Source organism: Clytia hemisphaerica, unplaced genomic scaffold (genome assembly GCF_902728285.1).
Source record: "Clytia hemisphaerica strain Z4C2 unplaced genomic scaffold, Clytia hemisphaerica genome assembly, whole genome shotgun sequence".
Taxonomy (NCBI): domain Eukaryota; kingdom Metazoa; phylum Cnidaria; class Hydrozoa; order Leptothecata; family Clytiidae; genus Clytia; species Clytia hemisphaerica.
Window position 1 is genome coordinate 521,864 of NW_027103629.1, and position 14,275 is coordinate 536,138.

General features: G+C 34.7%; 3 protein-coding genes across 3 annotated transcripts; 2 read left to right on the plus strand and 1 right to left on the minus strand.

The window, feature by feature from the left end:
* Window positions 1-536: 536 nt before the first annotated feature.
* LOC136802568 (cationic amino acid transporter 2-like) lies at window positions 537-13,633 on the minus strand. The gene is made up of 7 exons (XM_067059305.1): window positions 13,423-13,633; window positions 12,231-12,893; window positions 11,892-12,053; window positions 10,946-11,089; window positions 3,198-3,320; window positions 2,274-2,612; window positions 537-1,150 (listed from the first exon to the last, which is right to left on the minus strand). The coding sequence occupies exons 1-7, from the start codon at window positions 13,556-13,558 to the stop codon at window positions 1,002-1,004; spliced, it is 1,716 nt and encodes a 571-aa protein (XP_066915406.1). The 5' UTR covers window positions 13,559-13,633; the 3' UTR covers window positions 537-1,001.
* Window positions 5,647-7,341, plus strand: LOC136802571 (uncharacterized oxidoreductase YtbE-like). Its single transcript, XM_067059309.1, has 2 exons — window positions 5,647-6,177; window positions 6,746-7,341. The coding sequence occupies exons 1-2, from the start codon at window positions 5,659-5,661 to the stop codon at window positions 7,115-7,117; spliced, it is 891 nt and encodes a 296-aa protein (XP_066915410.1). The 5' UTR covers window positions 5,647-5,658; the 3' UTR covers window positions 7,118-7,341.
* On the plus strand, window positions 7,979-9,716 carry LOC136802570 (uncharacterized oxidoreductase YtbE-like). The gene is made up of 2 exons (XM_067059308.1): window positions 7,979-8,526; window positions 9,327-9,716. Exons 1-2 carry the CDS (start codon window positions 8,008-8,010, stop codon window positions 9,699-9,701), a joined length of 894 nt encoding a protein of 297 aa, XP_066915409.1. The 5' UTR covers window positions 7,979-8,007; the 3' UTR covers window positions 9,702-9,716.
* Window positions 13,634-14,275: the final 642 nt, after the last annotated feature.

Here is a 14,275-nt window from a genome sequence, read left to right on the forward strand (position 1 = left end):
TTTTAAGATTTTGACCGTTTTTTGACCATTTTTGGTCAACGAGTGATCCAAGAACCTTCAAATTTGGCCCTGATTAACTTGATTCTGTCCTCCAGCGAATTAGTTTGAAGTTTTACCACTCGGCACCTAAAAGAAAGAGGAGACTCTAAGCTATCCAACGGACTATAAACAAGCTTCTAACTCCTTCTAGATCCGGAGATATAAGCCTTTAAAGTTTGAACTAGCGATTTTCTTTAAAAAACTTAGAAAAAAATGACCGTGGCACTTAAAGGGTTGAATACACTTTTCTCGAGATGCATAAATTTATTGTTGTCCTCGTTTTCAAACAGATTTCATTGCTATGAAATTATACATTTAAACCAATTTAAATTCCCAAAAGGCAAACATTAACTCTAATACAAAAGTACTTGAAATTCAAAATGTCTCATGAGGTGTAAACAACACAATTATCATTGTGAATATGTGATTTTACAGCAATGAAATCTGTTTGAAAACGAGGACAACAATGAATTTATGCATCTCGAGAAGAGTGTATTGAAGAATAGAGAAGTTTTACTGTAAAAAATGCAAAACAAATATAGATTTTAGTCACTTTTCAAAATTTTACAACGCAGAGTGTTGAAGTGTGCTGTTGAAAGTAAAAATTACCTTGGGGACTCGATATCCAATATTTGTGTTTGTCTAACTCTTTGAGTGACCCTCCAAAATTAATTTGCTGAACCTTGGCTCACTCGTAAAAATCTCTACGAAATTTTGCTCATTTTTGCCTTATTTGGTCCAAATATGTTCAAACAAGGACTATAATTTTTATGTTAACAAGATTTCAAAATAAAAAAGGTGGTGAAAGAGCCCCCTTCCTATCTCGTTTATACCCCATATTATAGTCTATTTCAAATAAGCTGGCAGTCTTTTTTCAAACATCAATAACTTTTGATAGAATTTGAACACAGATTTGAAATTAGCAAGGTTTAAAGTTTAATAGAATCCCATCAATCGACCAATCAATTCTCTTTAAGACTCTCATCGCCGCTTTGAATAAGTAATGTTTCACGCTCCATTAATGGTTGCGATTCTCCATCTTCTCCTATTCCACTCGGATTGATCTTTTCAACGCTATGGTGTATACTGTATCCGAAATATACAACAAATCCTGGAAAAGGAAGTTGAAACTTTAGATTCATGATATGCGTTAGATCAAAGCTAATTTGGTCACTTTTCCTATCAGAATAGTTTAGTATGCTAGAAAGTTAATTCAAAAAGTTACCAGTTAAAAAAAATAGCCAAAAAATAATGCAAGGGACAAATATAACTGGAATATAACCCCTAAAAGTATAAGAGGGTCAAATACCGGTTTTTTGGGTGTTTCTGGCGAACATCAATGCGAATAAAGTACAAGATTTGGGTGGTTGCAAAAAAGCAGTTGTTGTATTTCTTTATAGAGGAAAAGTTTGTTCCCCAGTTGTAGCAAACCCATGTTATTATCAGGGGAACTTCTTATATTATCGCTTTTCTTAAGCGCCTGATATATCGGCCCTTTTTACGCCGGCCCTTATTGGCGTTATTTTAGTCTCGTGGTGTAATAAGGGCCGCTGTTAAAAGGGCCGGCGTAAAAAGGACCAAAATTTTGCAATTTTTACCTAAAAGCGGCGTTAATTTTTGTCCATTTTTTCTCGATTTTAAAGGATTTTTGGCATGATCTTTTTACTCTATATCCAAAACTTCAACGAAAATCAATGATTTTCAATGGAATTTTCAACAATTTATTACTGAAAGATGACATTTTAATGTAAATTTTAGTTAATATTTACTGTTTTGAAGCCTGATAGCGATTTTTACAAGTTTTGGTGTTATTTACGGCCCTAATTGGCGTAAGCCCAATAATAAGGGCCGACGGAATAAGGGCCGGCGTAAAAGGGGCCGGCGTTAAATTAGGGCCGGCGTAAAAAGGGCCGATAAGGTAAACTGGGGTGGTTGGAAAACGTAATAAAGGTCTGTGTCGATTCTTCACCTGTCGGCATATATCTCACTCCCTAAATAAATGATATTTGTCTAGTTGAGAGGTTGGCCTTAAAATAAGGCTAAGTTTGCAGGTTGATTTCGGTATAAATAATGGATATCAATATTACATAGTTGAGTCGAGCTATTTCAAGGCGGTTTCTCCTTGACGGAGACTGGGAACAAGTTCGAATTATATAGAAAGATTTGAATAATAGAAGTTCGGCTAAGCGAGAGTCTAATGAAATACCGAGCAGTTTTATAAACTAAAAGCTTACCTATAACCATCCAAACAATCAGTCGATACCAAGTCAAATGGGATAAGCTCAGCATCAGGTAAATATTGAAAAATAAACCAGCAAGCGGTATCCATGGTAACCCGGGAACTTGAAACGAATAATTTGTCGGATTCGGTTTAAGCCGAGCAATAAAAATGCTCGTTAATACGAATGAAATAGCGACTGCGACAATTAAAACGAGTAGGAATCGACTTTCTTGAAGTGTTTTTAAATATTTGGATAATATAGTGTCAATAATGATAAGTTCAATCAATGCAGCCATAACTAATGTGTAAAGTCTTGTATTGTTGCTGGATGATTTGATAGTATCTTCGTCATCTGTAGGAAAAGATAAAGAAATGAATTTTAAAAAGAAACTGATTGTTCTTGTCATAGTTATAATACCTTATTTTAAGCTCCATGGCACTAATTTCTACCATAGAACAATATACTATAACACTATACTTCATAAACCAGTTTCAAATTTGAGGCGTCCAGTCTTATCGCGAAGGTTGCTTTAAAAAAAGTGTAGTTCTATTTGGTAAAAAAAACAGCGAAGTTACATAATTTCGTGAAGACGTAAATGGTGCATATAACTAAATTAAAATTCATGATATTCATGATGTAATGTTTTCTGCGGAAAGACCCCGGTTTTTGCCAGTAGTGGCAAATTTCATACAACTTCTTGTTTTTACAAGTTTAAATTTGCCACTACTGGCTAATATCCGTAGAAAATATTACGTCATGAATATCATGAAATACGGTCCATAATTCAATAAAAGGAAAAGTGGTTAAATTGGTACACAGACAAAAGAGAAAACTATTGAAAACTGATGATGCTACGGGATAGACCAGAACCCCTTCAGTTTGAAAAGGGCCAAGTGTGCTATATAAAAAACTATAGAAAAAATAATATACATTTACCTTTCTCATAAGTTCTATATCGCAATATGATAATACAGATATCAACGACAGTATATGCTAATAACGTGCCAATCGATAACATTTCAACCAATGCGTCAATATCTAACAAAGCTCCCAATAAACCTGAAAGAAATAATCAATATATCAATAAATAAAGCAAATACCCTTGCCGACCAACGAGGGTGTGCGGCTGAGGTTCGAAAAATGGACCCAACGTGTGGGACTCGACTTTTTTTGAAAATTTTGCCAAAAAAGTGACCCTGAATGTGACTGAAATTCCAAAAATTTCTCAAAATCTTCCATTTTTTCCCCAAACTCCTCCATAAAGCACCCTACGAAGGACTGATTTTTCTAATTTGGTGTTTTTGCGCCACAACCTGGGAAGTGAAGTGAAAAATAAGACCCTGACCGGCGGCACATTCCCGTACTCCTTTTTGCCCACCCCCCCCTGAGAAAATCAACCTTAAGATTTTAGAAATTACAAAATTTTGGCATTGTCGGAAATCCATGGTCATTTCCAGATCTTTTTTGCACATTTGAACCTCTAAGGGTTCTAAGAAGAAAGGCTAAACAACGCCGAACATGTTATGTATGGAGCTTTTGTGTTTTACTTGCCAGTGCTTTGTGTCTCAACACTTAAGGGCTCTGGACATACCCAATTTTTTTATTTTACACCAACTTAAAGGGCAATTTCTGCATTTTAAAAAGATTAATGTATAATCTTTTTTATATGTCCTGTTAAACCTACCTTTTTAGAATTTAAAAATCGAAAAATTGAAATGAAAAAATTAAATGAAGAGGAAAACGAAGAGTTTTTCGAAGAAGAGTATTTTACCTTTCAAAGCCCTAATCTCGGTAAAAATCAAACATTTTGGAATTTTTTTTGGTTCATATATTTGGTGATATATCTATTTAGTATCTAAAAACACAATTTCGGAAAATTTTTGTGGAAGTATCTTTCCTTTAAAATATCCAAAAAACCTCATTTTTGGCAATTTTCTCCACTGAATTTTCATACGAAAACAGCTATAACTTGTCGCCAAATAGAAAAATTTTCCGAAAAAATCTAAATAAAGAAATTATTTGTCATTAACTTAAAAAAAGTTTGAAACAATAAAATGATTTCCCCAAGGAGATTAGGCTTTTTTGTGAAAAGTATATGAATAGCATCGTTATGACGTTTTATTAAGGTCCATGCCACATTTATTCTTTAATTACTCATGATGTAATTACTTAAATTCATTTTTTCAAAAGCAGTTTGTTCTTAAACATGTCAAAGAAGCGAAAGCATAAGGTTTTATCTTCAAATTCTGAAACTGATTTTTGACTATGACCACAGCACTAAAGGAAAAACAACAAAATAATGCGCCATCTTTATAAGTAGACCGCAGTTGGGTACCAGCAATCTCTTCCATCAGTGCAAATAAATGGTAAAAGTTGATTTTTGCTAAATTCTATCTTTCTCTATCAAAGTGAGCATCGTGCCCTTGTATTTGTAAGCAACAACAGATATTACATAGAAATATTTCTCGAAAGTATTAACTGAGCTGATTGATGTATTAAACATATGCTCTTTATGCATATCATTAGATTAGTATTTTGTGGTATTAATTGTGGCATCGTTAATATTGTACATTTCTCGTGTATATACATAACAATGTAATATAATATTTTCTCGCGAAGAGAAGCAACATTTTTGGAAGCAATATACAGTATTAATGATACCATGCTGTGCGAGCATGTCTCAATTCAAATTTAAACTGAGACATTGATGAGACATATGGGTCGTGTTCAGACCAAGGTTTAAAGCAATTAGGTCTACATGTTTCTTTTATATTCCTTTTGTATTTAACGGCACGCTTCTCATTAGTTAAACCAAAGTTTAAAAAGGAATCACCCTCTAGTTTAAAAAAAGTCTTTACGATTTCGTTACAGTTTTCTGAATAGACGAAATCAGAATTCGCAAGTGAAAAGCATGCTCCTTTTGTAAATGAAGAAAAAAGAACGTGAAATTTATGACTTAGAGACGCTCGGAGCATCTCTAGCAGTAATGGCTTCAAAGAACACGAATTAGCGTTTTGCAGAGGGATTCCCTGAAATCTTTATTGTTTCAAAGTGTCTCAAGAGAGAAGATGACATGATTTCCAGTTAGGAAAGGAGATTCCTCGAGATCGCCAATCGATGATGACAAAAGAAAAGTGATTATAATTGAATTCCCATATCAACAAAGTACTATTTAAACCTTAAACTTAAACTTTCAGGTCTGAGCACAACCATGATGTTTGTCAGATTGTCTAAAGCAATCAGAATTGGAACACGTGAAAAAGATTTCAATAGTGAAGGTTTAGGACAAAACATTTGAAGGTTTACTTAGGACTATAAAATTGATGCATAGGCAAAATACCTTGAATGATTTCAATATTAACTTTTTTCATTACAATTTAGAGAAATTAAAATAAAGATGACTTCCATTAACGAAACAGTCAAGCTAGGAGATGGAAACAAAATTCCATTGCTTGGTTTTGGATGCCTTGATATTGGCGAAAGAGGTGAAGAAACAGGCTATAATGCAGTTTTAACAGCACTTAAAGCAGGCTATCGGCTCGTTGATACTGCTGCAGCGTATGGCAATGAAGAGTCTGTCGGCAAAGCTTTGAAAGACGGTTCTATAAAACGTGAAGAGATGTTCGTTGTCACTAAACTTCATCCTGGCAAACATGGTTTTGAATCTGTCAAGGAGAGTTTGGAGGATAGCCTGCGAAAACTTGGTTTAGAATATGTTGATTTATTCTTGATACATACTCCAGTCCCAGGGAGGGTTTTGGAGTCCTGGAAAAGTCTGATTGAATTGAAGAAAGAAGGCAAAACTAAAAGCATTGGAGTGTCCAATTTTAATGGCGATCATATTCAGGCCATTTTGGATGCTGGTTTGGAAAAACCTGCAATCAACCAGTTTGAACTTCACCCAGTGTTTAGAAGGGTAAGAGAATCGTATTATTTATGTACTTATTCAAATAAACAATTTTTTTTCAAGTTAGTTGAGTTGAATTTGAAGAACAATCAACAACGAGTTAAAACCTTTAACTTGAACTTCAAAATCAACTTAAAATATTTCTAAAAAATTGGTATTATTATTAAACAAAAGTTGACGCTCTCTTATTCGAATCAGATTTCCATCGGATAAGGGAGCGTATCGATTAGTAGAGCGTTGTTTACAACGACTTCCAAATATCGTAACTTGGTCTAATGTCGACATCCCCGGTCTAATTTTGACATCCTTCTTTAAAGATAAGAATAATTGGAAGGTCAGAATCGCTGATGGAAACTTTTTTCTTTGCTTAGTGATCAGAGAGGAAAATATGTTTTGTCTATAAGTAATCTCGACTTTCCTATTACTCCTATCTCTAAAGAAGGGTGTCGGAATTAGAAGAGGGATGTCGACATTAGACCAACTTACGCTACGGTAATGGAGCGCCTACTGTATATAGAGTTTGAAATTGTTTACCAATAACCAAATGAATTACGACATGGAAATGTTTTTGTTCCAGGATGAAGTGGTGAAATATTGCCGTGATAACGGAATCACCATAATGGCATACTGTCCATTAGCCCGTGGACGTTTCTTGAAGCCTGGAGATTGCCCGTTAATCGAAGAAATTGCTACAAAATTGAACAAGAGTGTTTCCAAGATTTTCTTACACTGGGCTTTGCAGAACCAATTTGTGATTATACCAAAATCGGCAAATGTGGGTCGCATAAGGGATAATTCTGAACTCTTCGACTTTGAGATTTCTAAGAAGGATATGACCCGCATTGCAAACATGGATATGGATATTTCGGTATGCGAGGCCAGTGCTGTTATGAAATTTCCGTGGAATCATATTAAGGACTTTGATAAACCAGGAGAAGTTGATATTTAAGATTTTATGATGAATTTTGTGTTCTTGACCCAGAGGCCATCTAGAAATCATATTCAGGACTTTGATAAACCAGGAGAATACATAATGGTTTGAATAGTAATATTGTAAAATTTACAGGATAAGAAAGAAGTTTTATTATGAATTTTTAGTTTGAGGGCTACTTAGACTACACAATATATTGGCGAACAATATTCGACAATATGGTTTGCGGACCGTAATGTACGTTCTGGGTGATACAGTAAACTGTTATCAGATATAATAACATCTTACTTCGGCTGATTCATCGTCTATGTATTCATCAGATTCCTTTTCTTAAAAGTGATTATTGGTCGTAAAAACAGTTTCTCAAAATCTGAAGCGTGGATAAAAATATCTTTATAAGGGTATATTTTCAGTCTGCCAAAGAAGACTCTGTGATTGTCATTTCATCTATTGTTTTTGTTTTGTGTATACATGTTACCTTGGTATGCTTGATTCATTTTTCCTACATTGCAAGAAAGTCTCGATATTCTATTTAAATTAATAAATTCTAGTATTTTCTAAGAAAACACTTGTTTGCTACAAAAGTGCAAAGTATGCATCATGGAAATATTATTGCAAAATTCTATCTTTCTCAATTCAAGTGAGCATCGTGCCCTTGTATTTGTAAGCAAGACCTCAAAAATTTTTTGCGGATCATTTTTCAAGATTAGACAATTAAATCACGAGTTTTTAAGAAAGTAAAAGAACAATAAGAATTGGAGCGTGAAAAAGATTTCAATAGTAAGGATTTAGGACAAAGCATTTCGAGGTTCACTAAGCTCTGTAGATTTAATCTGTAGACAAAATACCTGAAATCATCAGACTATTAACTACTTTTGAATCTTAAATTTAGAGAAAATAAAATAAAGATGACTTCAGTAAACGATACAATCGATTTAGGAGATGGAAATAAAATTCCATTGCTTGGTTTTGGATGCTTTGATATTGGCAAAGCAGATGAAGAAACAGGCTACAATGCAGTTTTAACAGCACTCAAAGCAGGCTATCGACTCTTTGATACTGCTGCTGTGTATGGAAATGAAGAGTCTGTCGGCAAAGCTTTGAAAGACGGTTCTATAAAACGTGAAGAGATGTTTGTTGTAACTAAACTTCATTCTGGCAAACATGGTTTTGAATCTGCCAAGGAGAGTTTGGAGGATAGCTTGAGAAAACTTGGTTTAGAATATGTTGATTTATTCTTGATACATACTCCGGTGCCAGGGAAAGTTTTGGAGTCCTGGAAAAGTCTGATTGAATTGAAGAAAGAAGGCAAAACGAAAAGTATTGGAGTTTCCAATTTTAATGGCGATCATATTCAGGCCATTTTGGATGCTGGTTTGGAAAAACCTGCAATCAACCAGTTTGAACTTCACCCAGTCTTTAGAAGGGTAAGAGAATCGTCTTATTTAGGTACTCCTAGGTTCCAAATAAACGCCCCCCGCTTGTTAATTTTTCGAAAATTTTCCAACCCCCCGGACCCTATTAGGACCCCCGTTTATTAATTTTTAAGAATTTTTTCAGCTTTTAAAGAGAAGGTCCCTTATTCTGCCCTAAAGATCCCGATTTTAGCCTGTTGTAATTACAATTGCCAACCCCCCGGCAATTAGGTCCCCCATTTATTAAAATTTTGAAAATTTTCCCACCTCCCCCCCCCCCGTTTATTTGAGCCCCCCCCCCCCCCCCGTTTATTCCAAGTTAGTCGAGTTGAATTTGAAGAACAATCAACAACAAGTTAAAACTTTTTGACTTGAACTTCACAAAACCAATTTGAAACATTATTGGTATCATTATCAAACTACAGTTGACGCTCTCTATTTCGATTTTCAGTAAAAATTAGATTTCCATCGAATAAGGGAGCGTACTGATTAGTAGAGCGTTGTTTATGAGAGTTTCTTACTGACGGTGGCTTTCATTATTACCGAGTTCATGTATGTGTGTTTTCCTGTGACGGAGACGGTAAGGTTCTAATTTGACTAGATCCTGATCAGCTGAACACGACGGTAAATCAGCACTTTTACTGTCCTTAATTCTGCGGGTCAGAAGTGCGGGTCATTCCTCTCTACCGTCCTCAAAAGAGCAAATACATAAACGCACTATTATTGAATAATGGAGTGCCTACTGAATCTAGAGTTTGAAATTGTTTACCAATAACCAAATAAATTACCAAATGGGAATGTTTTTGTTTCAGGATGAAGTGGTGAAATATTGCCGTGATAACGGAATCACAATAATGGCGTACTGTCCGTTAGCCCGTGGACGTTTCTTGAAGTCTGGAGATTGCCCATTAATCGAAGAAATTGCTACAAAATTGAACAAGAGTGTTTCCAAGATTTTCTTACGCTGGGCTTTGCAGAACCAATTTGTGATTATACCAAAATCGGCAAATGCGGGTCGCATACGGGATAATTATGAACTGTTCGACTTTGAGATTTCTGAAGAGGATATGACCCGCATTTCAACCATGGATATGGATATTTCGGTATGTAAGGCCAGTGATGTTATGAAATTTCCGTGGAATCATATTAAGGACTTTGATAAACCAGGAGAATATAAAATGGTTTGATTAGTTGTATTGACATTTACAAGATATCATAATAGAAGGATTTTATTTTGAATTTTTAGTTTTAACCAAAATACTTTCTGGGTTATAATTTTCAAATTTTATTTTATAAGGTTGGTTGCTAAATATTTGAGCTGTATGATTTCTATCTAGAAAAGCAAAATTTTTAGGGTTAACCTATAAAATTTAAACATTGAAAATAGTGAACATTCAAATAGCAAAATTTGAATCTTGTACCAAAAAAAGATAACGGCTACACGCTTTTTTTTATAAGAATGGTGCAAATCCATTTCATCGTGGATATTCTTAACTTTTTTAGGGAAAATCATCCTATAATATTCTTACAGCATTCTTAGGTTAGGATCCTAATTCAGACTAGATTTAGCATTTAGTACATACGTCTCAAGCATAAAATGGCATTTTTGTGAAAGGAGTGAGCCTTACTTGGGGGTAATTGACAATTCATAATTGAAAATGCTCTAAAAATCGAGCTAAAAATGGCATTCTTAGCTTTAGTAGCAAAATTCCATGATGGTGATATTCTTAGCATTATTCCTAATTTTTTGGCCATTTTCATCATGGACATTCTTTCAAACGGTATTCTTATAAAAAAAGCGTGTACATCTTCAATCATTTACTAAAGATTTTCACAAAAAATTCAATTTCATAAATTGCTTTGTGAAAATTTTTACAACCGCAACAGATTGACACGCGGCAAGATGTTTCAAAAAGTCTCCCATAAGGCTCAACTAACCGTTCGCAAGTGATTTTTAGCGAGTTTATGAATCTGTACTTTTGAAGACGGGGGAGTGACTGAATAGATTTGACAGAAACTTCCGCGATTTTTGTCTTTGAAAATTCTTCGAAGGGCTATTCGCGAAAGTTTCTGCTCGCGAAAGTTTGTACGCCTAAAGTAACCGGCATTCTTGATCCGCAAAATAGAGGACATTATAAAAAAGCTTCTGTGTTCCTTTCTGGGATTACCCAATCCTTAATGGAGAAAATTTCATTGTGCTCCCCAAATGTGTGTTATCTCAGGCCTTAAAAAAAGTTTTTTCTTATTTAATAGCGTTTTTTTGGCCAAAAATATCCTTTATTCGTCAAATCAAGTTCCCGCCAAATATCTATTTTTAAGACATCCACGAAATTAAATTCTCTATGAAAAAACTTTTTCAGACATCCACCAAAATGATTTCCCACCAAAATTTCTTCCTTTAAGATACGAAGAAGAATTCAAAAACACTTACCAATAAGAACTCCCGAGATGACAGTAGAAAGGACAGGAACACCTGTCTTACCATGAACTTTCGAAAAGAAGGCTGGTAAAAGTCCATCTTGCGAAAGTGCATATAACAAACGTGGTAAAGGCATCATCGAAATAATCGTGCAACCTGGATGTAGGAAAAATTATCATGAAAAAGGTATCCAAATTTAGTACCGTAAGCTGGTCTAATGTCGACATCCCTCTTCTAACTTCGACACACTTCTTTAGATAATAGGAAGGTCGGAATCACTGATCAAAACTAATTTTCTTTGCCTAGCAATCAGATAGGAAAGAATTTTGTCTATCAGTGATATTCTGACCTTTCTCTTATTCCTATCTCTAAAGAAATGTGTCGATATTAGAAGAGGGATGTCGACATTAGACCAATTTGCGGTACGATGCCAAACTCAAATCAGTCTCTCAGTTGACTTTTTTCATGATTGTGGCTGGTAGCAATCGCGAAAGTTACGATTGTATCTCGCCAATCAGTTAATTAAAAAGTAGTGCAAGTGGCTCTGGGAATGAGATTTGTACAACGCAAATAAATACTGTTATCGAATTTTTTATTCACAAGAAGAAATATTTTCTGGTTTTTTAGCCTTTTCTCGAAAATTTTAAAATCTACATGCGCGAGATTGCTTACACTCAAAGTTTGGGGATTATAGAAATTCTATTCTATTGAAGCTATATAAGAATATAAGGCTTCGATGGCCAAAATGTTAAGAACAAGTTAAGAACATTTTAAGGCTTTGCAGACTCTAAAACAACCGTTGTCTTAGGAAAAGGGGTAAAAATGGTCACAAAATGGTGAAAAAAAGAAAATTTTAAGAATATATTTAGGCTTGAAAAAAGTTAAGGACATCCCAAGGCCTCAAAGATTTTGGATGTTTTTATAAAAAAAAACGTGTAAATACAAATACAAAACTTACCGATAAGACCTAGGCAAGCTCCAACACCGATGATGTAACCCATAAATTTTAAACCTCTCTGATGGAAAGCTTGAGTAACAGCAGCTGTAGGGTCTAACTCTGTATAAGGTACCATCAATGTGATTGCTCCACTGACACCAAAATATGCCAAGAAACAAAAGACTGAAAAATAAATTAATATGTATAAAACAATGAAAAAGTGATATAGACTATTCATGACAATAGAAAAACGAGGCTGAAATTTTGCCAAAATCTAAAGAACAAATTAAAATAAGTGTACAGAGGAATTCGAATTATAGAGGTTCGAATTAGAGAGTGTTGACTATAATGAAAGTTTACCTATGGTTCCTGTAATACTGAAGGGTATTGAACGTCCCGGATTTTGTGCTTCTTCACTCGTCGTTGCTATGACATCAAAACCAACAAAAGCGAAAAAACAGGTAGCCGCCCCTGCAAAAACGCCTTGCGCCCCAAAGGGTGCGAAATTAGACCAGTTCTTAAAATCAGCATGTACCAAACCAACAATAATAACTAATAAAATTGTCAACATGTTCGTCACCACACAGACGTTATTAAAGCGTGCTGAATTTTTGACGCCGAGTGAAAGTAATATTGTGGTAGCAAATGTTATGAAAATTGCGAATAAGTCGAAATAATGTGCAATATATGGCGTATCCATTTGCCCAATTAGATCTATCGTACCGTTTTTAATAGCACCATGTGTTAAGGTATCTATGTATGCACTCGTAGCTCGAACTATTGAAGCCGCACCAATAATATACTCTAAAATAATATTCCATCCCACTAAAAAGCCAAGAATTTCTCCAATAGTGATATAACAATATAAATATGCTGAACCAGCTTTTGGTACTCTAGCCCCGAATTCAGCATAACATAAACCAGAGAGGATTGAGGCTAAAGCAGCAATCAAGAATGACAATATGATTGCGGGACCAGCTTTATTTCTAGCGACTTCTCCGGCTAACACATAGATACCAGCACCTGAAATGGAATGCGAAAACATTTAGCAGCTTGCAACCCACATATGCACCTGATAACCAATCTCGCTATCGTAGCCAATTACAGTTGACTCTCTCTAATTCGATCTTCAAGTGACCCCCAAGTGACCACAATACCTTGCATAATATATTGATAATCTTGGAATCATTACTACTGAAAAACAAACTCCCCCTACCACTTACTATGCTATAATGGATTGCTCAGCCGCTGCAACTTTTGTAAGGGGGAAGGGGGAATGCCTTATAAAATTAACTTGATTTTTGAAAATTATCATATATTATGCAGGGTATTGTAGGAATTTTCTGCGAATCTATTTCGAAATACAGAGACTGTTTTATACTTATTCCTGGCCAAGGTGGCCGCTATTTAAGTCCAAATTCTAGAAAGATTCGAATAGTAGAGGTTCGAATTAGAGAGAGTCAACTGAAGCTTTTTGTCATAAAACTGTTCTTATTTTGTCCCTTTTGAGCCTCAATGTTCTTATAATAAAGTGGATAAAAGAAGTGCTTACCAAGTGTGCTTCCGATACCAACAAAAGTCAAATCAAGAGTTGACAAACATCTTTGTAGTTCTGTGCTTGTTATTGATGTAGCATCTAACGTTTTTTTACGTGTGCATGATCTATACAAACTCTTATACCAGACCATTGTCTCTTTAATATATGCAGTAGCTGCAAAGGTTTTTAGACATGATTAGAAGTGATAGAATCAGTAGATTTCCATAAGTGTAGAAGTACTATACACGTTTTTTTTTTATAAGGAACACGTTTATAAGGAACTCGAGGCTGAAAATGGTTAAAAAAATAAGGAATTGTTAAGGAACTGCTCAGGCTGAGAATATGTGGATTTGAAAATAATGTACCTTATTGGGACTTATTTGACCAAATTTTGATCTTTCAAGGGGCAAAAAGTTCAAAATTTCCTATGTAGTAAGGAACTCGATAAGGAACTTTGAGACTGAAATTCTCTGTAAAAATAAGGAACTCCAGGCTCAGAGCAAAGTTAAGGTTCCTTATAAAAAAAAACGTGTATGTTGTTTATATGCACTAAAATTTTGAGTTAGAAATTACAAATTTTCAAAGAAGCGTAGCCATTGATAATAAGCAGAATATTGGAAATTATGAAGTCCATACAGAAACTCTACCAGAATTGACCAGAAATTTAAAGTTTTTCCACGAGGTTTAACTATCAAAACAAATCAATTCTTTCGTATCTCTCACATTTTCACAAGTCTAATGGTTCACAAAATGGTGACGATAGTATGTAATGAAATGCACGAATCTAATTTGCAATGGAGTCTCATACCTAAAATACAACTATGTATGATAATAAATTGAAACTCCGTTAGCTTCAACATGTAACAAC